We start from the raw sequence: 25189 nt of genomic DNA, 5'->3' as shown, positions 1-25189 counted from the left end.
TGAGTAGACATGCCTTGGTTTGGGCTCAGGCTGCAGCCCTACACATTTCCCAATGAAGTCAGTCCCAATGAATTCAGGGAGGATGCTTACTTCAGAGGAGGCACTCATGTGAATGTCCTGTAAGTAGCCACTCTCCACTTCAGCTGCAGTATATGGATGCTAAATGTTCCTTGTCAAATATGGCTGAAAATGACAAAAGATACTTTTTCATCCATGTTAATGCCACACACTATCCAGTCTCCATTCAGCTGGGATACAAATTGATGGCCCAGCAAAACCAAATGAGGTAGAAGAATCTTTCCTAACACTACTCCTCCACAGAGAATCTTTATTTCTGTCAAATCTATGAGGTCACTTGCTGACCTGTTCCAGAGAAACTATTTCAGGGGTGTCAAACTCCTTTCATACAGTGGGCTGAATAGCATTCATGGCTTCTGCTGAGGACTGGAAGCGATGTTATTAAGCAGGAATCAACATTAAGCAGGTGATGTGCATTAAACACTATTTTTTTTTCATTTAGCTGCAAATGGCAGAAAATATGTAATCCTTGATTATATTCTAGATATGGGAGAGCCCAATTATGTGGACCACCCTTTCAGCGGCTCTGCTTCTGCTGAGGCATCTCTTGCAACTCAGCACTGAGAGGTGGTCTGCAGAGTGACATGTTGGCAGAAGCAGCATTGCTGAAATAGCAGCCCACATGATAACTGGGCTCTTCCAGTGCCACTCTTTCAGCAGTGCTGCTTACACTAATATGTCACATTGCAGCTCAGCAGCTGAGAACAGCCAATGATGGTGTTGGGAGAGTACAATAATCATGCTGGGTCAGATAAAGCCTCCATGGGCTGTACCTAACCTGTGGGCCTTATGTTTGACACCCCTGGACCATTTTATCATTGTATGCCCTCTGAGGGTAGGGCCAGGAAGATGTGGGTTCAGATTTACATACAGCAGGGGTGTCCAAAGTTTTTGGCAGGAGGGTGACATCAACTCTCTGACACTGCACTGTGTTGGGGGCCAGGGAAAGAAATAATTAATTTACATTTAAAGTTTGAATAAATTTACCTAAGTTTCCATAAATGAATGTATTAAAGATGAACTTATATGAATGAATGAAGGTCTTGCAATAGCTCAAGACCTATAAAAGGGCTTGCACAAAGCAAGGCTGGCCTTTCCTTTGCTTCCGCTACTCCATCACAGACGTGAAACAGCAAGCAGTGGAGGGAGCCCTCATCCCACAGCTCACATGAGAGGTCAAACAGTCACCCTCATGCTGAGAGCAGTTGCATCTGGCCAGTGTGGACTCCAACAAATCTCCGGAGGGTCAGAGGCTCATTCGAGACTGGGGGCTCCCTGAGGGCCGCATTGAGAGTCCTCGAGGGCCACAAGTGGCCCCAAGGCTGGGATTTGGGCACCTCTGACATAGAGCCATGAAGTTTACTTTATGATCTTGGGTTGGTCATTCTCTTTCAGTCTAACCTACCTCACAGGGTTTTTGTGAGGATAAAAAATGAAGGGAAAAAGCTAATGTACACCACCCTGACCTCCCTGTGAGAATCAGTGAGGAAAAACTTCCAAAAAATAAACAGGCTGATCTGTGTGGGGGACATTTGTTCCCTGTTGCGTATATACAACAGTTGGGCAGAAATGGCTTAAATACTTCTCAACTGTGAACATACAGCTGGAGAAAGTTTTGCTAGTTAATCTTTTTGCTTAAAAATTATATTTGAATTTTTCTTAAAAACAAAATGACTGTAGTAGTATTCATGTCCTCACAGGAGCCAGTGACATGCTAACAGACTATATAGTATCTTCAGATAATTTTTATTAATAAATAACTAACAGAGACACTAATTCTGAACACCAGTGGGCAATCATGCATAGCAGCCACTATAATTGCAAATATACAAATGAATGTTTTAAAATTTCCATGTACAGGTGTCAAGTACAATCTTTCCATACCTTGAAAAAAATACAGTAAATCTTAGCAATACTTAATATGCGACAAATGTTCAACAAAGATGTAAAATAAAGCAAGAAATAGGATGCTTGTTTTATTCTACTGTCTGGTAGTCCGAATATAAAGAATTGTACATAGATTCTAAAATATAATTTAAAATCTTTGTTCACTTTCTTATTTGTGTACATTCAGAGGTGTTTTGAGAACGAGTTTATCACCATAGTTTCCACATGCAGAAAGGAGTGTTGGCATTATTTTAATGTGCATACAAATTGAAAATATTTATTATTGCTGTACATAAGATTTCTGTACATTAGTAAGCTTTTATACAGATAACATCAACCAAATATTGGTTTCCAATGACAGTTCTAAAATAAGAGCAATTTATTCAAGGTAAAACTAACTTCCAGCAAAACTACAAGGGATAAGTGTGAGTACTCTTCTTTTGTCTCCCTAGTGCACAACAGTAGTTTTACAAGGTGTGCAAACTAACATCACTTGCATTTATATCAAGTGGTAAAGTGAAGTTTGAAGAGCACAGTCTGTGGTGTAGTGACGTCTGCAACTGCAAGTTCCTGACCATCAACAAGTCCCAACTCTGTAACAAAAAAAAGGTACAAATATGTCCAGTAACTTGCAGGCACTTGTGGAAAAACATACAATTTGACATACAACACAATAAAGCATTCAAATAAAAAGACACTTCCCACAATGCATATCAACAATTATATCACTTGCAACAAGTTCACCAACCCTTTTTCTGTTTTATTGCCACTTTTCATTTCATTTTTCCTGTTTATCTTCTATCCTCCCTGACTCTAGTCCTACAGAGCATAACTTCTGTTACTGAGATGACATTTCCTCTTCCACTGCATAAAAAACACCTTTAGGTTCCACTATTTCAATGAGAAACTGTATTAACTTCTTGCCATCCTACTACAGAGCAATTGCTTCATTTGTCAAATCTATGTCTGTATCTTTAATGCTACCACTTCATCTGATGTACAAGGAGAATTTCAGCATGTTTAATTCAAAGGCAATCTGCCATACTGCATATTTCCACAAAGCCTCATTATACAAAAGGAACCAAGTTCTCTAAAATTGCAAATTGATTGTAGAAGTAAACTGTTATTGGAAATCCCATTAGCATTCCCAACACACTGAGCAATACATAGAGCAGAGATTTTCAACCTTTTCCATCTCAAGGCACACTGACAAGGCACTAAAACTGTCAAGGCACACCATCAGGTTTTTGACAATTCATAAGACACACCATGCTCTCAGTGGGGGGGCTGACATCCCCCACTGGACCCCAGTGTGCCACAGCACAGTGGTTGAAAATGGTCGACAGAAGATAGTATATTTTCCTTCAGAGTAAGCAACACTGGATATAACTCACAAATAGCACCAATATAACAGATCAGGGTTTCTCAAACTGTAGGTCACAACCTGGGGCCTCCCACCTACCCTTGCTCCAGTTTGGCTCCAAATCGGAGCCATTCCAGAGGCTAAATGACCTCCAGGAGGCCAGTGACCCACACTAGTGGCCTCTGCAGGCCTCAGAATGGCCCACAGAAGCCTTGGAAAGTCACTTTTGGTTTTCTTCCAAAAACTGGAAATGGCTTTCCAAGGCTTCTGCAGACCAAATTGAGTTTCACAAAGGCCAGTAGAGTGGGTCTCCAGACTAGCACAACACAGAAGAGCCTCCCTATCTCCCCAAGAAGTCATTTCTGTGTCACAACCCACTATGGAGGCAGAGAACGCACAGAGGCACGGTGCTGAGAAGGTTGGCAAGCACTGTACAAGATTCATCAATTTTTTAAATCCTGCTATGTGCCTTAATATAAAGTTTATATTACCTTTTAGAGTCTTTGAAAGGTTTGGCCTCGTTCGCTCTTCAATTGAAGCTACTGACTGGAGAAAACACACGTTTTTCATTATCTTTGCTTAAACACATGCATATACACAATATAATTTTTCTAAAAGCATTAGTCACCTGTAAATAAAGGGTTTTATTCCTTCCATATACTGTGGCCGTTATTGCTGGAGATTTCATTTGTCTGTGCAAAAGAGCAGTCAGTAATCAAAACAATTAACCAAGATCTTAAAAAGATACAAACAACAGCATCTCTAATTTGCCAAGGATGTGTATTCCCAGGATCTGGTACTATACTTAAAAGTATAATCAAATCAAATTAACGCCATACTTACAATGAAGCACTATTTGTCAAATAATCCAGGACTTCCTGAAGTTTAGCTGATTGAGAAAATTCTATGTTTTGAGGGAGCTGGCTGCAAGCCAGACAGTTCTCCTACAAAAGATAAAAACACAGTAGTACATGAAGGAGTCAATGTGTCTTTTTTGTGCAATGTTTATTCTTGGATTAGCTAAATCACAATCAAAATATACGAAACAAAGGTCAGAAAGCGAAAAAACCAATTTAGACAAAGCTATATATCTTTGAAGTAACAAGAAATGGTAAGCTCCACCCTATGTTTTGATTTCATATTAAACCTCTTCTGCAGCATTACTCCATTATGTCATGGAATACACAAATTCTGGCGGCCAGATTTTTTATTTGTTTGGCATGCTTAATGACTTTTTGAATAAAATAGCCAACTATCCTGGAATTTACCACAACCACCAAAGAGGAAGAATTTGTCTTCAGAATCCAAGGGTTACAATAGCATATAAATTAAGAGTTTAAAATTTGTGTTAATGCAAGGACTTCCCAAATAGAAGGGATAAATACATCAGGGACTAGTGCTAGAGCCCCAGATTGTTTCAATGGAACTTCAGCAATACTGCCAGTAACATATTCAGTTTATAATTGTGACTGACACAAGATTTTTGGGCATTCTTATTCTGACAAAGAAGAGACAGAGAGAGTGTACACCTTCTGTCACTACCGCTACACAAATCCTTTATTCCCAGTGGTGGGGAAGCCATATGAGAAAAGTTTGGTAAAGGGCTAGCAGGATACTGCAGAATTCAGCAGGAAGTGACCATCTTCTTAAGAAATGCCAGAAGTTGATTGCAATAGGAGATCAGTTGTGCTGTTCAAGGGTTTGTCAAAGTGACAAACTGGCTCACTGGTTTTATTACAAAAAAAAGTATATCCTACAAAACACATTTAAAAATCAAAGCATAAATCACACAAATAAAATCCAACCCGTTCCCCTACAGTTTACCCCTTAAACACATGTTTGGAAATAGGACTATGCTAACTGAGCAAAGAGGAATCTATTCTCTTAAATAGGAGTTATAAAATCTCAATGGCCCAATCACAATAAAACTCAGGTTAAAATATTTTGTTTTAGTAGAAATTTCAAAACCTTTAAAGGACAGCCCCGTATAAGTGCACTATTGTGTGCAGAGTTTGGGAAGAAGGGGAAAGAACATTGCCATATTTTGGATACTCTAGAACAGGGATGCCCAAACCCTGGCCCTGGGGCCACTTGTGGCCCTCGAGGACTCCCAATCCGGCCCTCAGGGAGCCCCCAGTCTCCAATGTGCCTCTGGCCCTCCAGAGACTTGCTGGAGCCTGCACTGGCCTGATGCAACTGCCCTCGGCCAACTGTTCAACCTCTCCTGTGAGCTGTGGGATGATGGCTCCCTCCACTGCTTGCTGTTTCACATCTGTGATGCAGCAGCGAAGGAAAGGTTGACCTTGCTTTGTGCAAGGCCTTTTATAGGCATTGAGCTATTGCAAGATGTTCATTCATTCATATAAGTTCCATCTTTATTATATTCATTTATGTAAATTTATTCAAATTTGAAATGTAAATTAATTCTTTTTTTCCCTGACCCCCAACACAGTGTCAGAGAGATAATGTGGCCCTCCTGCCAAAAAGTTTAGACACCCCAGCTAGAACATCAATCCCTGGAGGTATCTCATCAGCTCAGATCTCACCACAATGGTTTGCACCATCCCCAAGCTATTACATTAACCAGGCAAACAAATATGGTGCATGAATTAGTCAGGTATTTAAGCAGTTGAGAGTTGCTGGACATAGTACTGCAGAATTCTCTTTATCAGTAAAAACCAAGACAAGCAGCACATTTAGCCATCACTCAAGTTATGAGTTTTCTGCAGCAATACTAACCTTCTTTTCAGCTTCAAACGCATATGTGTAAAGTCCATCTACATCATTAAACACCAAATAGTTGTTCAAAGGTATGTAAGCACTGTAATGAAAAATCTGTTAATATTTATAAGCAATACATTTGCTAATCAAATATTTGATTAAGAAACAAATTACCTTGTGGCTATTTTAAAGACTTCAGTGGCACAAATAGCTAGAAAGGAAACAACCAAAATTATCTGAAAAAATCAGAGAGGGAATCTACAGAATATTACACTTTTAAAAAAATGTAGAATAGTCAATTAGTTAATTTACAGCCCAATCCTACCTAACTCCCTCTGAGCTGATGCAGCCATGCCAGTTGCAGACCTACCATAAGGTCCAATGGGGCAAAAGCCCCAGGCGCGATGCACCAGGACCCTGCAGAAGCCTCTCTGAGGCTCCCAATGAGGGCGGAAATCGTGCTTCTGGTTTTCTGGAAGCACAGTTTAAAGCGTCGGAGAACCTCAGAGTGGTTTCTCCGAGGCGATCCTAGGTCGCGCGAGGCTCCATGAGCCTCAGGTGAGTGGGGGGGCAGATTTCTGTGGGGGTGGCGGTTGCCCGCGGGGGGGCACCATCGTGGACCTTGGCCTGGGGTGCGCAGCTGAGGGGGTTCACTGCTGAGCCATGCCAATGGTTGCAGTCTACCATTGCGCAGGGGAATTTCACATCATGAAGGGCTCTTCCAGTTAAGGGAACATTTGTTCCCTTACCCTGAGACAAACCTTCACTGCCCCAATGGGTGTGCTCAGACCTGCAGTAACTACCTCGCTGGCAGAAGTCCAAGAGGACTTTGGCGCATGGATCAAGGCTGGGAAGGGGCATAGGATATCGGTGGCGCTGCTAGCTCCAGTGGAGGCAGTGGCATCCATCAGAAAACCTCCAGCGCTGCCAGTTCTTGCAGCAGCATGCTCAAAATGGTCACCAGTGGAACACTGTGCATACCATCAACAATAAAGCACTGCTCCGTTGTCATAAAACCCCCTGTGTGCCAGCCCAATTTCAGGTAGGATTGGGCCGCTAATGATTTACTGACTGCTGGAAACTAAGAGGAATGGCCAAATTTTTGATAGTCAAGAGACGGATATCATTTGAGACAAGGGGTGATACAGGTGTTTGCAACAAAACAGCCAGAATTTCAACCCTGTTTTGCCATAACCTAGTTTGCCAACACATTGAATTATAAGTATTTCTAAAAAGACTTTCAGTGAACACACACAGATGAGGAAATGAAAGAAAAAGACACAGCCTACTTGAGAGGGGGCACTGAAAGGTACCTAGCTTATGTACCATACTTAGAGGGATACAAATACTGGCTAGTTGAAGAGCACATTGCAATTAACAGCTTCTCAGTTGCCAGTCTTCAATACATATGCCTCACATGACACAACGCACTCGTCCCTCCTACACAGGAGAAAACTGTGCCCAATTTCCTTCTAACACCACCAGGTTTAGTCTGAAATGAAGAGGATTTACTTCTGTGTAGTTTACCTCCAATCCAGTTTACTAAGGATTATGGACTGAAGTGCCTTCCCTCCTAAATTTACACTGCCCTAGGATCAGATGCACTTAGTCCAAATATATAAAGGAATATGACAGAGATCATGCTTTTAGCTGGAAAACCGAGAACTGCTGTTGAACACATAATGAAGAATTACTTTACCTGCAATGACAGCATTTGTAGAAGCTACAGCAGGAATTATCCTCTTCACAACTCCTATATTGGGAATGGAAGTGCCAAATATTATTCAAGTAATTCCCCATTCAGTATACAAGAACTGTACAATAAAACAGTTCTGTGTAAAACCTCTACAGAGATTAGCACCAATAATTTCAAGAAAACTAGATAGAATAATAGCCACTAGACAGTAGTAACCTAATCTAAACTAATAGTGGTGGAAAAATAAATCAAAATGTGTGTTTCCTGCTGCAAAATGTGTGTTTTTTTTCCAAGAAAGAAAAAGCATTAACTGAAAAGATAGCTCTTGACCGTTGTTCTCACTGACCATTATTCCACTGAATTGCACAGCTCACTGAACCAGAAGTCCAGAAAACACCCCAGATGAAGCAAGCAAAGGGGTCTATGCCATTGCACAGACCCCTTACAGGGAATATTGCTTTTGACACAACTTACCTTGTGTGAGCCTGTATGTTAGACCCTTAATATTAAATTGTGATGCCCTTTCTAAAGATTGCTCAAAAATCCACTGTATGTGTTCTGGATCATCTCCATCTAGTGGAACACCTTCTGGGAAAAAGGAAAAAACTCATAATTCCAACATCTTTGTTCTTGGAATATCATTAGAAGAAAACTGTCAAAGATGAATTTTAAAAAGAGTTTAGTTTGTCACTACAATAATGTGAATCTCTTTAGGAAAGGAGTTTCACAAGACCCCTCTTGTTCAAAGTTTTGAAAAACTAAAACAGGCTGCAATCCTATCCTCACTTTCCTGGAAGCAAGTCCCATTGAACACAACAGGATTTACTTCTGAGTAGACCTGCTTAGGATTGTGCCCTTATTTTGTTTGGCCTTTCATACTTTAATGTCTACAAATTGTTTAAAAATTAAAATCAGTTAAGCTACAAAACAAATTCAAAACATAAGGTCTAAAAGCAGTGCGATTCAAAACTGCAACATCAAAATTAAAAAGGCAGTATAAAAATTATATCAGATTTTTTTAAAAAATACTTATAAATAGGAAAAATAGAAAACAATAAGCAGCAGTAGGAAAGGCTCTACTATGACATTATGTGAAAAAATAAGTAAAATAATAAATTCTTGCTTGTTTTGTTTGCCTTCCTATTCTGAACAGGTTTTAAAATAGTTAATGCGTTACCTCCAAAAGGTTGTTCCTTGGGCCACTGCAATATCCTAACGTACTCGATACAATGTTCTGGTAGCCGTGGCATTGAAGCAATTGTACACATGGGAAAATTTAACTGGCAGGAACAGATTATAGAAGATAATTAAATATGAATTTTACAAAGGAAGGCAAAATGAGAGAACAAAAAAAGAGAAGCTGAGATAACTCTTTTGTACTACCTGAGGGGGATAAAGTTCAAGTGTGCATTCAATACAAGCTGTCATGCCGGGAATAATCACACGTGCATTTCCTTTAAAGCCTTCCGTTCCTCCATCAATCAAGGGTATAATGGAACTTGGATCCAACACCCCGTCCTCATAGTTTAAAAGTGATATCTAAGAGGAAGAAAGGATTAGTTTATTACTACTCCTTCCTCCACACTTTTTGAACAGCATGTTCTTCAGCGAATAGTTTTGCACTGCAAGCTCAATCCGAACCATCTGAAACAACTGTAGCAGAGATTCTAAACTGGGGATATCTATATCCCTTGCGAGTATGGGAACCAAATGAAGGGTGTATGGGGCTCAATGTCTGAACAATTTAAAAATATTGTGGTTAGATTATTATCAATAAGGATTGAAGTGTTCTGTTCCTAGTTATCAATATCTAAAGTAACACCAAGCTATTGACATCTTTTGAAGTTGTACTGGTAGGACTGGCGATTATGATGATTTTGACAGTCTGGTGAAGGGGACATATTGGACAATTCACTGGGGGGGGGGGTCTGTAACTGAAATTACGAATCCCTGAATTACAGCATTAGCCACAGTGGACAAGGATTTTATTTCTACTCTGCAATAACAACTCAAGCATCTTTTTTCCAAAATCAACACAAAATCAACACTGCAGTTAAAGAACCAATAACTTCCAAGTGTCTTAGTGCAAATTATCACCCAACATTAAGAACTCAATCCTATCCTACCCACCCGCCCCATGTCCAGCACTGCTGAAATGGCTGCTGCTTTATTCTGCAGGGCAGGAGAAGCAGCAGTGGTCTCCTCAGATTATTTATTCCCTTACCCCATGTAGTGCCCCCACAGTCCCTACGAATCTACTCAGATCTGCACCAGTAAAATTGCTGATGAAGATTCAAGTAGCAAGTGTCAGGCTTTCAGGAGCAGGAAGGGGGATAGGATCCAGCACAGTCTCTGCTACCACCACCCCGGCCCCAAACCACCCTGTGAGCCACCCTCCCCCATCCAGGAAAGCCTTCTTACTGAGCAGTGGAGTACTCACTACTTGCAGGCACCTGGCATCTTTCAATGGGCATGAAGGCCCAGCACTGACTGGCAAATTTGCAATGGCTCTTGCCTGAGCAGCACGCACACAAGTGGTACTGCCCAGGCGGAGGATTGGGCTGTAAGAGGTTGCTATTTTGAGGCCGAAATCTTACACATCTTTTCTTGGGAGTTAGCTGCATTGAAACAGTGGGTTTTGCTTCTGAATAGTCATGCACTGGAACATGCTATTAGAAACTCAAGAACATACATAGAATACTACAGATACATACACACACACAGAGCCATTGTGTGTGTGAATGAATTTATTCTTCAAACATACAGATCATCATAATGTTCATATTTCATTGGTTTGCAAATCTATGCTGTTAAGTAGAAAAAAATATAATTAGACTGGAAAAAGATCAACACAAACAAGGTCATCTTGAATAAGTAATGCAGATTTAAGAGAATATTAATCATGACTATAGAAAGTAAACCAAAATCATTTGCCCAAAACTTTTCTATCTCAACTTAAACATTCAGTTCATTCACAGCTGAACCTGTGAGCTTCAGTCTCATTACAGTACCATTGTGTATCAGTTTCTTAAGAGCTGAACAACACCCAAGCCTTTTTGAGGGGAAAAATGATTGAATGTAGTCACTTATTACAGTGAAATGTGGACTCTAAATAAGCCTATGGGAATCCTCTCCACAAAGACACTGCCACAGTAGAATGGAACACCCCCACTGTGTTGGGATTTCATGTTCTCTATTTTCTTTGAGTTTTGTATATAACACCCCCGTCATGTCTTCACTGTGCTAGATGGTCAGATTTTATTATTAAATTTTGAATAAGGAGATCATGCATTATAAAGACTATTTCATCAACTTTATTGCAGAACCTGACCAGCCATGCGAGGAACGATTTGTATAACAAAAGACTGCACAGTAGTAATAAAGTAGAACAGTATTGCCCTATGCCCACATTTTGCTTTTTAACAACTGAAGGTATTTACCAGCATGCCATTTATCCATCTTCTTGCAATTATCGAGTCCAAACCACATACAATTATATGAAATTCTGGAAGAAACATATTAGATATTGTTAGGTATCTACTTTTGTCTTCTTCAATATTGCCAGCATTTCTAGGGAAGGGGGGCCACAATTCAATGGGAAAGCCCATGCTTTCCATTCAGAAGGTCCTAGGTCTAATCTTTGACATCCATACGTAGGGCTGGAAACAAGTTCAGTCTGAAACTGTGGAGAACCACTATCAGTCACAAATGGATAATACTGACCTAGATGGACAAATGAGCCAACAGTGTAAAACAGTGTCATGTATTTGCTGTTTTCATAGAAAGCACAATTCACAAGTAGAGAGTTTTCACTCGTTATTTTATCATCCCAATAATAAAGTTCTGTTCCCCGCAACTGACTTGAGAGGGCATGAACTATCACTTTTATAGCAACACACTAAATCACTTACGTCGATAGAAAGTCTCATCTAGATCTTGAATCTTTTTATAATGTCTGAAAACATATATAGTAAAGGAACTCTTTTAAGATACCGGTCTGGCTGTAATTGAAATAACCATTTATAATGTAGGAAACATGTCACAGTCATTTTTAAATGGAACAAACATTGTAGCTAATGCAGGTACTGCATTCAAATCACAAATGCAAAAACAGACACAAGCATCATCGTTCAAAGGGTCCCACAATATTAAAAATTTTCTTCATGCTGAGATTGTAACACATGATCCTGAAATGGAAAAAAGGTTCTTAGTAAGATAGTTTGGTCCTAAAGTCAAGTCCATTAAACTTTTAAGTTAAATTGTAGGAAGTTTGAACCCAAAATCAATCATTTCTGAATACGAAATAAGGGAGGTATGAATCAAGAAGTAGCTGTGATACTATGTCGATACAAGCCAGCAAGACAAATTTTAGCAACATGAAATCACCTTTTAAGTTATGTGAGAAGTCAGTTGTGCCATTGACCTTAAGTTACACAATGGCTTGCAAGGTAGAAGGGAAGAAGACTGCTACCAAAAGCTGCAACCATTTAATTCTTTTTTTTTTTTTAAAAAGGAATTTCTTGCTTTATTTTCATGAGCTAATTTTGACTAAAATCAGCTATGACTATTTTACACAAAAGTAGCTCATGAAAGTAAAGCAAGTCATTAAGAAGAAAGAAGGAGACTGTACAGGTGAAAGCTATAATGTTTCATAGAAGGATACGGCACAACAGTACAATTAGGAATTCGACTATTTAGAAACTCAGCAGCAACGTCAGCTTTAGGCCGTCCAACATCTTTAGGCCTGCAAAACACAAAATGTTAGAAAAGTAAGGGTTGCATCCAAACTTATTTACTGTTATGCTTGGAGAAGCTCCTGCCATAAACTGAAGGAGAACTGATTAAAACTTGGGGGTCTTTTGCCAGTAATGAGTGGCATCCAGTTTCCATGAACAAAAGCATGCTCTTTGAAGATAAGCTTCCTCCAGAAGGTGAATTCCAAGTGGGCCCTTTGTACGAGGTGCTTCCATAAGACTTCATTGTGTGATGAAGCTCTTGGAGAGAGCTTCCATTCAGAGTGTGCTTTTGTTGACAGAAGCATTATTCTGGATGCCACTCACTGAATTTATGTTTGTTGTGTTTCTTTAATATATTAGCCACTTTGAGAATCTTCCTAACAGAGAGGAAAGGCAGAATACAATATTTTTAAAATAAAGTGGGGGGAGCTCCTAATCTACCACTAATAATGCCCTTGGATACATTTTTCTTACAAAACATGCAACCCAGTATTCCCAAAAGTCTTATTGAAATGAAAGTTGCCTAAAGCTAACAATAATTTTGTAATTTATAAAAAAATACTGTATAAATGTTTCAAGATGTATCACTTACCGAAACAAAAACTGCCTATTCAGGTTAGATACGTCAATAGTGTCCATGTCAATAACATGGATCTGCCTAAAACCAGATAATGCCTGAAGAAATAAAGAGATCAAGGTTACAAACAAATGTTTTCATAATTTAATAATAATAAGTTCTGATTAACTTGATGCTCCTGAAAAAATGCTAATAACTAAAGGAGTTTAAAAATGTATTGTTAAAATTTTCTGCAGTTTAGTTAGTATATATGGGGTGGGAAGTTTGCTACCTGATCAGAGTATATTTGTTGATCCAGAAAAAAACTCAGACTCAATTCACCAGTGCTTTCCCCATGTACACCTAAGAGTTACTCTTCCCAGGAAAATGCTTAGAGAAGCTAGATAAGGGACTATGAGCCATGCTTTTCCCTGCCTCACTATGTTACACAGCAGAGAAATATACATTGCAACCAAGTTCAAAAATTTCCAGTTGAGTTACCATATTTTCCAGGATTGATGTTAAAATTTGTTATCACAATATACAAGTTACAAATAGATAACTGGAAAATATTTCACACCATTTTTAAAATCCATGCACGAAGTGTTATAGGTAGAGGTGTTTGTTTCTGGTAAGATAGGATTGCAGCCTAAGTCTTTACTGAACACAGTGGGCTGAGTAAAATAAATAACACAATTTTCAAACATCTCTAGTTATAGGGAATAGTATAAATTAAATTAGCTGCTATACTTTCCCCCCCTCTAATTACCTGTTCTTCTACACAGAGCAGAAACAGAGGATTACAGTATTTAATTTAAGGTACAAAAACCTCTATTAACTATTGCTAGAGGTATTTGTTTCTGGTGAGATAGGATTACAGCCTAAGTCTTACTAAACAAAATGGGCTTCCCTCCAAGTAAAGCAACACCATTTTCAAATACAGGTGTGCACCACTTAACAACTGTTTGCTTAACAACGGACCACATATATGACAGTGGTCAAAGCACAAGAAAGATGTTCTTAATGAGGCAATGTGTCTCCCATAGCCTGCAGCAGAGTGTCTGTTTATACAGCAGAGAGGCTCTTAATGCAAAGAATAAGCAATCTAACTCCAGTAGCCTGTGCAGCCAGCTAGTGTCTCACAGGGAGTGACAAAGGTAACAGACTGGACTGAATTTTCATTTAATGACCTTATCACATAACAGGGATAGGAAAATGTATCCCCATCCTTAAGTGGCTCACACATGTACTTCTAAATAATGGGTACATATGTAGGTTTTGAATGGTTGTCATTAATTACATAGACTTAGGCTGCAATCCTAGCCACACTTACTTCTGACTAGACTGTCATAGGATTGTGCCCTTAAGGATACTTTTAGAAGCTGTAAACTTCCATGGTTTGCATTTGTCTATAATTTTTTTCGTTGTATGATTTTCGCATCACAGACTTTGCCAAGATGCTGGAAAATATGTTTTAACAAGCATTAGTGTACCCAAGAACTTCCCAAGGACTAATTTATAAGATTATGACTGGAATCCTATACACATTTACCGGGAAGTAAGTCCCATTGAACTCAAGACCCATGGAACTACTGCCAAGTAGACACACTTAGGCTGTCACTGTTGGAAAAGATTTTGAAAATCCTGTCTCTAACCTTAATCACAATCCACTTAGATGGTCCTTCACATTCTTGTGTGTGCAGATTTTGTATAACATGAAAAGGCATGTCCTGTTATCTGCAGGGAAGTGTTTCTACCCCCCCCCCCCCACGGATACCGGAAAGCACAAATACAGGGAATCTTCCTGCACCTTCGTTTATCTGTTTTAGCAGCTTATTGGGCAAAAATATTCTTCCTTAGACTGAGCGTTAGGTTTATAATGCACAGTTTAAGGATGAATGTTTTCGCCTGGTAAGCCTTTAAATCCAATAAATGGGTGTATGGGGGCAGGGCACATCCATTGATACATGAAACCACAGATACGGAATCCCAGATATGCCCACCCCACACACTTGGAATGGAGATATGCAACAATTACTTATGAATATAACACCTGCCTTGGTGTTGACAAGCCAAGTAAAATATTATTACTTTGTCACTATCTGCCGTCTATTAGGGTAGCTATTCATGGGTGAAATGTGTGCAAATTTCCACAAGAGTATGAACGCTACAATGGTAGAAAAGCTAAGTACCACAATTTAAAATAATCAGTGTTCCAAATATACTGGGATTACTGAAAAATACTTACCTTTTCACATTTTTCTATATGCCAGACTTTATACTGACTATGTGTTAAACATGCATTTTTATTTAGTGCAGTGTTGCAACTGTTTAGTTTATGTGGCCTTTAACTGCTAAAAAAATTAATAAACAGTATGCTGTTATAAAAAATGATACCACATCAACTCTGACAGCTCAAGGCACAAAGCTGAAAAACAGGCAAAACAATAATCTTTTCAGTAAACAGAGCAAGCTAGCCAGGAAAAAAAATGAAATTACCAGATTTTTCAAGAGTTCACATCCTAATCCTCCTGCTCCAATAACTAGAACTTTACACGTGTTTAATAGAAAGTCAAGGGGCTGCAAAGAACCACAAAGACAAACAGGTCGTTGAAAACATAAGAAACAAATAATAAATTTCTATGTAGATTCACATTACTTCATTTATAAAGCTACAATATTTGAAAACCCTGAAAAGCAGAAGAATCCATTATAAATTAGAATTTGTTTCCTACTACTGTCAAGTTTAATTTAATTAGTATAGATAATCTCAGATTGCCAAGTGGTAAATTGAATTTTGGTTATACGTACAATATCTACTAGCTACTTTAAAAAATTTACGCAGGCAGGCATCAAATGTACATTGAAGTACATATATTGAATACTAGATGACATGTTTCTGCTCATTTTAAAGTTTTCCAGAACCATTTCTAAGTCCCTTAATATTACTTTACACAATCATCATCTATGTAAAAATATTACTACCACTCACCACTGTCGGCCTGCTGTATATACCCAAGAACATGATGTAATCAATGTGGCATTGCCTAGGAATGCTGGTGCCACACTGCTAGGACCATGGGGCAAAAACCTGAAGAAGGCACTGCCCCTCCTACCACCTGTGACAAATTGGAGACTCTGATGGGTTTGAGTCTTCAGTCAATGTTCAGTCTGGCTGACACAACACCAGTTCTACACAACAATCAAGTTCTAAAACAGAATTTGGGAGTGCCTCCAGAAAATGGTGAGGTCTAATGAAGAATGTAAGTAGAGAGAAGTATAGGAAGGGATACAATGGGATATGGAGGGAATGCACAGTTCCAAAGTGACCCCCATCCTTTATCCTCCAGAAGTGTTACATCTGCTTCCAGCCAAGAATAGTTTACACATGCCTAATGTCAGTTCTATAGCTGTCATAAATTTGTGAGCAATCACCATTTTCTCTTGCCAATTTTCAAATATGTACATTTCAGTTACAAATTATTTCATCATCTGTGGCTAAACATCATAATGACTTTGTGTGCACTTAAAATTTTTACTCAGTGTCTTCAAACAACTCTCTCTAGGTTCTTTTACACATTCTTGTTGTGCAAGTCATCTCAAAGCCATGCAGAAAATTAGTTTGTTTACTTCAAAAGTCTGAATTTTCAAACTTGCTAATCTTACATTAACAAATTATAAACAGCAGTATTGACAACAGTTTGCAACAAAATACTACAAATATTTGTATTTAAAAATAACCATTTCTCACTTGAGTGCCTGGCTCGAAATCAGGGTGTGTGAATGGTCCAGATCGCTCGAGGAACTTCTTTACATGGTTCCAGCGACCTTCCCAGTCTCCATTGTCCCCACACCCACCATCAACAGCCATTCTGCACAGAACATAGAAATTCAGCTGCAAAAACCAATAGAAAAACACACACACACACACACAACCCTCCCCACCCCATATCTCTATAAGCTATACTTCCCACTATTGCAGTATTTTTGTGTTTTAATTTCATGAGCTGGGTTGTGCCTTTCGGTTATGGAAAATTGACAAGCATTCCTTTTCTATTGTTGAAATGGCTATCAGACAGATCGTGATGTGATATTATCTTTATTTTACTTATGGCTAGTTAAGTATACAAAACATCTGAATACATTTGTCATTAAAATGAAATTACTATATGTGACATGTTATGAAAAAGGTCTTAGATTGGAAAAAGATAACAGAATAACTTCCTTCTCACATAGTATAGCTTGTATTCTCTGTTTTCTTGAAGAACAAGCAAAGTCACCAGCATTGCAGGAAGTGCAAAGATTAAAACCTTCTAGCTTGATTTGTAAAAACATGCAGTAGTTTTAACAAAATTAAAATAAAACCATGTCTTTCACTAAGATGATATTCTGATGGGATGCTTGCCTATCAAATGCAGAAGAACACATAAGACTAGTGCATCTTTTCTGTTAGTAACAGAAGAAAAATTACACCAGTGACTGATCTTTTGGTAGCAGAATAAAATGTATTTTCCTTAGCAATTCCTTCAAGGAACTCTATAACTTGTTTTACGCAACTGTTTACATTTTAGAAGCAACACAAAATTCATTTTAATATCTAAAAAATTAACGCTGTAAACCAGCCACTTGCTTGAATGTCAGAGCCTTGCCATGTGCAATGATATATTGTGCACTCCTACATCAGCCGGCAAATTTCTGTTTATAACATATCCATGAACTTCTATCCTGTACAGCAGTGTTTCGCAAATTGTGGGTCGAGACCCACTAGGTGGGTCACAAGCCAATTTCAGGTGGGTCCCCATTCATTTCAATATTTTATTTTGAATATATTAGACTTGATGCTACTATGGTACATGACTGCATTTGGGGAAATGTTACAGACCTGTACTTTTAACAAGCTATTATGTATATTCTTCTAGCAATAATAGTCAATGGGACTTACTCCTGATTAAGTGTGGGTAGGATTGCAGCCTAGGATTGTAAAAAATGTTCGTGCTTGATTTATTTTATATTATAGATTTATATCCCATCTTTCTATTCAATTAAGAATACTTAAGGTGGCTCACAATTAAAAACATGTCACTTTCGGTCATGACATCACTTCCGGTGGGTCCCGACAGATTCTCATTCTAAAAAGTGGGTCCCAGTGCTAAATGTGTACGAACCACTGCTATACAGCATTTTACTTGCGGGTCCTGCAGATTTTCCAGTCCCAGTAAACAGAACCAAATTCAGCTTTTTAAGAGTTAAGTGTACATCACAAGATACAAATTTTGCTAGGATTCTTTCATCTGAAAAGCCACACATCTCAAAAAGATATAGAAGTGACATGTGGGGAAATTATGTATTTTTTAAATAACAGTTCACAATATAGTTTGCGACATCATGACTTAAAAACATTTTCCCAAGTAATGTATTCTTCAATAAACAAGATTTACAGTCCAATCTCATGCATGTTTACTTGGAAGTAAATTCTAATTTACATTAGAATTAATGGGCATTAGTTTACATTAGCACTATGGGCTTTGTTCCCAATTACATGTGTACATGATTGTTGGCTCAGGAATATACCACATTCTAATCAATTCAATTAAAACACACACAGCTACAGGACAATCCTATGCATACCTACTCAGAAGTCCCATTGAGAACAATGGAAATTATGCACAAATAAGTGAGCATAGGATTGCAGTCCAAGTCCAGGATACTATACACTTTTAAGGTATCTGATGCCCTTGAGGAAACGGGTGAGAGGATTTATTAGAAACACACTTCTGAGAGAGGTAAAACAACCTGCTTCCCTCATTGTAGCACCCAGGTTCAGAACTGAATGGGCAACTTCCTATTTACCTAGATCAGGGGTTCTCAAACTTCTTAGCACAGGACCCACTTTTTAGAATCACGTGTCAGGACCCACTGGAAGTGATGTCATTAACCTACCCTAGGATGCAATCCTATCCACACTTACCCAGGAGTAAGCCCCATTGACTATCATTGTTAAAAGCATATACATTGTAGCCTGTTGAAAGTATAGATCTCCCCAAATGCAATCACATACTATGTTGGCATCAAATCTAATATACTAAAAATAAAATAGTGATATGAATGGGGACCCACCTGAAATTGCCTCACGACCCACCTAGTGGGTCCCGACCCACAGTTTGAGAAACAATGGGTGCCCGAACCACGGCCCTGGGGCCACTTGAGGCCCTCGAGGACTCCTAATTCAGCTCTCAGGAAGCCCCCAATCTCCAATGAACCTCTGGCCCTCTGGGGACTTGCTGGAGCCTGTGCTGGCCTGATGCAATTGCTCTCAGCATGACGGCCATCTGTTTGACCTCTCACGTAAGCTGTGGGACAAGGGCTCCCTCTGCTTGCTGTTGCTTGCTGTTTTACATCTGTGATGCAGCAGCAGCAGCAAAGTAAAGGCTGGTCTTGCTTTGTGCAAGGCGTTTTATAGGCCTTGAGCTATTGCAAGACCTTCATTCATTCATATAAGTGCCACCTCTAATAAAGTCATTTATGTAAATTTATTCAAATTTGAAATGTAAATTAATTCTTTTTCCCCAGACAGTGTCAGAGAGATGATGTGGCCCTCCTGCCAAAAATTTGGACACCCCTGACCTAGTTAAAGGAAAGCCAAGCTGGTGTAGTGGTTCGGGAAGTGGACTTAGACCTGGAAGATCCAGGTTCAAATCCCCCTTCAGCTATGAAGCTTCCTGGGTGACCTTGGACCAGTCACTTTCTCTCAACCTCACCTACCTCACAGGGTTGATGTGAAGACAAAAGAAGAACAGCTGTGTAAACCAGTTCCTCTTGGAGGAAGGGTGATATAAAAATGTGAAAAATGAATAAATAAATAAATAAAATAGATGCAAACTTCAACAGCCAGCATTTTATAGCAATTGTGCTATAGTACAGGATTGCCAAGGTTGAGAATTAGGCGAAAAGGAAGTACAGTACTCATCTAGTTATGGCATCAGCCACAACTCAACAGTCTCATACTGTTGTGTTCCTTGGAGGGTAACAGTCATTTCCAAATTATCTATCCCACTGTTTCTCAAACTGTGGATCAGGACCCACGTAAGCCAATTTCAGGTGGGTTCCCATTCATTTCAATATTTTATTTTTAATATATTAGGCTTGATGCCAATATGGCATAAGGCTGCATTTGGGGAGATATGTACTTTTCACATGTTATAATGTATATGCTTTTAACAATGACAGTCAGTGGGGCTTACTCCTGGGTAAGTGTGGATAGGATTGCAGCCTAGGATTGTTAAAAAAATTTTCCTGCTTCATAATGTCACTTCCTATCATAACATCACTTCCAGTGGGTCCCAACAGATTATCATTCTAAAAAGTGGATCCTGTGTTAAGACATACAATGTAAGTGACCATTTTTAGTGTTATAATTTGTGATACACTTATTAAAATAATAAAATTCTAGAGAAAGAAAGAGTTAACAGACTAAACTGTCACTCTCATACTTTTTAATGCAGAAAACATTTATGCCTTCGGCACAACACAGAATACAGGTACATTTGTTTACATTGTTGGAGCAAAATGAAAGGAATAATTAGTAAAACACCTCTGGGCAGCTTACTCCTAGCAGGGACTATATTAAATGGGCTTTGATTATAACAATACTCATTCCCACCCAGGTCTAGTTCTCACTGAGATTTTAAGCCTGTGTCTGAACTAAGTCCAAACTGCAGGTGTGAGCTCAGAGGACTGAATGCTCTTCCATGAAGAAAAAAATGCAAGATTCCCTGCATTTAGGGCATGTCAAGGAGACAGATGCTAGCAGAGAAAGAAGCAATTAGTCCAGGGACAGCCAACCTTTCAACTTTAGGGCTCCTGAAACTTTGGTCTCAACATTGGTCCCCCACTGTACCATTTCACATGGTCTACTTATTCAAGAAGTAACTGGAGATGACATAATCTCTAGTTACTTCTAGGTTGGGAGGCCAGATGGATCAGAACAAACACCAGTAAGAGGCTCAGAGCATAGAGTGGGCTTTTTTGGAATGCAGAAAAGAATGCTTCGGAGCTCTGCTCACTGAGCCAAGCATCCTACTGCTGTTTGTTGTGTCATGTTCCTGGTCTTGCTGCTGGGTGGCAGGGGTTTCCTGAGTACCACCAGAAACCACCTCAAGTACCATTGGTGGTACCCATACCACTGGTCTAGAGCAGGGGTGCCCAAACCCCGGCCCGGGGGCCACTTGCGGCCCTCGAGGCCTCTCAATGCGGCCCTCAGGGAGCCCCTAGTCTCCAATGAGCCTCTGGCCCTCCAGAGATTTGTTGGAGCCCACACTGGCCCAACACAACTGCTCTCAGCATGAGGGCGACTGTTTGACCTTGCGTGTGAGCTGTGGGATGAGGGCTCCCTTCACTGCTTGCTGTTTCATGTCTATGATGCAGTAGCGGCAGCAAAGGAAAGGCCAGCCTTGCTTTGTGCAAGGCCTTTTAATATTTCATTTATGTAAACGTATGTAAATTTATTCAAATTTTAAATGTAAATTAATTCATTTTTTTCCCCAGCCCCTGACAGAATGTCAGAGAGACGGTGTGGCCCTCCTGCCAAAAACTTTGGACACCCCTGGCCTAGAGGAAGGGATTGCAGCAGGTGAGATGACAAGCTGTGCCTGCTGAAATTCCTTTCCTACACAATTGTTAAAGGTCCAGGAGCCCTAAAGCTGAAAGGTTGGCCACCCCTGATTTAGTCAAATGAATTGCAGCCTGCAGTTTGAGGAGATACTCCCCAGGCACAGGACCATGTAGAACTTTGTGTTGTAGATGCAAGTGCTTTAGCAGGACAAATGCAGGTGACTTAAAAGGTGATGGAGTCCCTGCCAATCTCTCTCCAAGAACACAGAGCCCTTTTCAAGTCCAGCTTCCTGTATCTCAAAGTGGTCCATGAGATACCTCAGGGAGCACATAAGGCAACAAGAGACCTGCATCCTGGTGCCCTCCCTTGCACCTGGCATTCTGAGGTAACCTACTAAATCCAGGAGGTTCTACATACCCATCACAGACGAACTTTTCCTCCATGAATCTATCCAATCCCCTTTTATCAGCATCTAGCCCAGATGCCACCCTCACATCCTGTGGCAAGGAGTTCCACAGACAAAACACACTCTGGGTAAAGAAATATTTTCATTTGTCTGTCCTAAGTCTCATAACACTCAATTTTAGTGGATGTCCTCTGGTTCTGGTGTATCGTGAGAGGGAAAAGGTGGCATGAGAGGGAAAGAACATAAAGAGAGAAAGTATGTAAAGGCATCCAGGCCAGATACCATCCCAACATTTTATTTTAGAAATGGGCTATGTCAGATGCAGGTGAGGGCACCAGGATGCAGGTCTCCTGTTGTCTTGTGTGCTCCCTGGGGCATTTGGTGGGGCTGCTGTGAGATACAGGAAGCTGGATTAGATGGGCCTATGGCCTGATCCAGCAGGGCTGTTCTTATGTTCTTAACATCCTGTGGCAAGGAGTTCCACAGGCCAATCACATGCTAGGTAAAAAAATATTTTCTTTTGTCTGTCCTAACTCTCCCGCAACTCAGTTTGAGCAGCCGCCCCCTGGTTCTGGTGCGAGAGGGAAAAGGGCATCAAGAGCGACAGTAAAGGCAGCCAGGCCGTCCTGTGGCAAGGAGTTCCCCAGACTAACTGCGGGCTGAGCAAAGAAACGCCTTCTTCTGTCTGTCCCAACTCCCCCACCACTCAGCTGGAGTGGGTGGTTGTGGTGGGGTGCGAGGGGGAAGAGCACCCCACTTTCCACCCGTCTTGCCCCCCGCGCCTCTTCTGCAGCCCCCACACTCTGACCCCCCTCCTGGTCCTCGGCACCACCACCTCCATTGGCACCACCAGCAGCCCCCTCTCCTTGCCCCGCCGCGCCCCCCACCAGCCACCCAGACTGACCCCGTCTCTCTCCGCCTCTCTCCCGCCAGCAGCCGCTCCTCTAGCCTCCTTCTTTTCTTCTCCCTGAGGAGAGAGAGTAAAAGAAGGGTCAGTCGCCGCCGCTGGAAAGCGGCCGGCAGGGCGGGGAGGGGCGCGCCCGCCCCCGGCCCCTCAGGCAGCGCCCGCGCGGGGGGAGGGAGGCTGGAGGCGGCGCGGGGGACGCTACTTACGGCTCCTCGCCATCCGCCATAGCCGCTCCCTCCTCCGCCTTCCCCACAATGCACCCGACCCTTACAACACCATAGAGTTCTGCCTCTCCGCGTTCCGTCTAGGCGGCCACTCCTCTATGGCCTCCACGGTCCACCTCAGCAGCATCCCCAGGGGCTTTTATAGTAGCAGGTTGGGGCCAAGCCCGGGGGGAGGGCTGGTCTGCTCCATGGGTGGCTTTGCTCATACAGCTGGAGACTGGGCCTGCCTGGCCACACTCACCCCAGTAGGCACACTTACCTGGGAGTAAGCCCCACTGACTACAGTGGGCCTTGCTTCTGAGTAGACACGCATAGGCTTGGGCTCCAAGGCGGCCTTCCTAGGCACACTTGCCTGGGAGTAAGCCCCACTGACTACAGTGGGCCTTGCTTCTGAGCAGACATGCATGGGCTTGGGCTCCAAGTGTGGCTTGGGAGTAAGCCCCACTGTCCTCACAACAACCCTGTGAGGTGGGTGAGGCTGAAGGAAAGTGACTGGCCCAAGGTCACCCAAGAAGCTTCGTGCCTGACGGGGGGTTTGAACCTGGGTCGTCCAGGTCTGAGTCCACCTCCCAAACCACTACACCACCCTGGCTTCCAAATTGGCTTACTCCCAAGTAAGGCTTAGGGCCTATCGCAACTTTCCATCACTGATGCAGCCATGCCAATAGGGCATGCACTGCACACTGAGGTAGGGGGCATTCAGGGCCCAATCCTATCCAGTTTTCCAGTGCTGGTGCAGTCATGCCAATGGGGTGTGCACTGCATCCTGTGGTGGGGAGGCAGCCACAGAGGCCCGCACAAGGTATGGGAACATTTGTTCCCTTGCACTGGGGCTGCATTGCAGCTGCACTGGTACTGGAAAGTTGAATAGGATCGGGCCCTCACAGAGGACTCCTCAAGGTAAGGGAATGTTTGTTTCCTTACCTCAGAGCTGCACTGCCCTTACTCAGGTGCTGGAAAGTTGGTTGGGATAGTGCCCTATGTCTGTTTGCCAAGATTTTTTTTTTTTAACCAATGAGCATTATTAGAATATTACAGTTCAAGATTTCTGTGCCTTATCTCTACATAAATACAATAAAACTGCAATCCTATGCACACTTTCTTATAAGATCCATTGACTAGAATGGGACTTACATCTGAGGAGACATGCATTGGATTGGGCTGTTGATCATCAAGCAGCAAGATGAATCATCAACCACATCCTCCCCACTAGTACACATTCTCAGACAGAATGGAATATTCCTGTAATAACAGCTACCCAGAACAGCAACCCCCCTCAGTTTTGGGGGGGTTGTACATCCGTTTCAGCCTAGCTGCCTAAGGGAGTACCCAGATGGAAGAAGAAAGGGCTCAAGTTCTTCTCTAAGCTGTGGCACATCTCCTAAGATGTGTCTGCACAACAGTGATTGGGAGCTCAGTTCAAGATATGCACACACATTCTTGTCAAAGGCATCCTTCAAAATGGCATTGTCTTTTGTATAAAATTTGAGTCTATAGACATGTGTTGAGATCTCTGCTTGCCTTCTATTAAAGAGCAGTGTTCTCTTTGGCAGATCTGTTTACATCTTTTGAATACACTATGCTACAAATGCAGACACACACCTCCATGCAATGACTTATGGCTCAATTCTATTTTTGTTTACTTGGAAGTAAATTTCTGTATTCAGTGGGGCTTACTCCCAGGCAAGAGTATATTGGATTGCAATCCCGTAAACATAATCTTACTTGAGAGTAAATTCCATTAAATTCAGTGGGACTTACTTCCAAGTAGATGTGCCTAGGATTAGGCTGTTAGCTTGCAGCAGCAAATATAAGCACCTCTATAGGTACCAGCCTTACTTACCCATATTGTGAGACTGAACTGGACAATGTCAGCAGTAGCAACTCCAAAGAAAGTACACATTTGGATTAAGTTAACTTATACAATGGATATGTTCCAGTGCAGGGGTGGGCAAACTTTCAACTTCAGGGATCCTGGGCCTTTAACAATTGTGTAGGAGTGAG

General features: G+C 41.1%; 1 protein-coding gene across 3 annotated transcripts; it reads right to left on the bottom strand.

The window, feature by feature from the left end:
* Nucleotides 1-1805: 1805 nt before the first annotated feature.
* Nucleotides 1806-23205, bottom strand: UBA3 (ubiquitin like modifier activating enzyme 3). Of its 3 annotated transcripts, none has more exons than XM_066614057.1 (18): nt 23168-23205; nt 22959-23021; nt 16789-16909; nt 15537-15617; nt 13074-13156; nt 12409-12489; nt 11657-11700; nt 11186-11250; nt 9129-9284; nt 8923-9025; nt 8220-8333; nt 7749-7802; nt 6224-6260; nt 6068-6149; nt 4172-4272; nt 3957-4020; nt 3820-3874; nt 1806-2558 (listed from the first exon to the last, which is right to left on the bottom strand). In XM_066614057.1, exons 1-18 carry the CDS (start codon nt 23185-23187, stop codon nt 2470-2472), a joined length of 1413 nt encoding a protein of 470 aa, XP_066470154.1. In that variant the 5' UTR covers nt 23188-23205; the 3' UTR covers nt 1806-2469. The 3 variants fall into 3 exon arrangements, with proteins under 3 accessions (XP_066470154.1, XP_066470155.1, XP_066470156.1); XM_066614058.1 differs by having other exon boundaries at nt 8220-8330; XM_066614059.1 differs by lacking the exon at nt 22959-23021.
* Between the last annotated feature and the right edge of the window lie 1984 nt (nt 23206-25189).

This window comes from Tiliqua scincoides, chromosome 2 (genome assembly GCF_035046505.1).
Source record: "Tiliqua scincoides isolate rTilSci1 chromosome 2, rTilSci1.hap2, whole genome shotgun sequence".
In the NCBI taxonomy this organism is placed as follows: Eukaryota; Metazoa; Chordata; class Lepidosauria; order Squamata; family Scincidae; genus Tiliqua; species Tiliqua scincoides.
The sequence above is the reverse complement of the archived record's forward strand: the minus strand, read 5'-3'. Positions and strand labels throughout refer to the sequence as shown.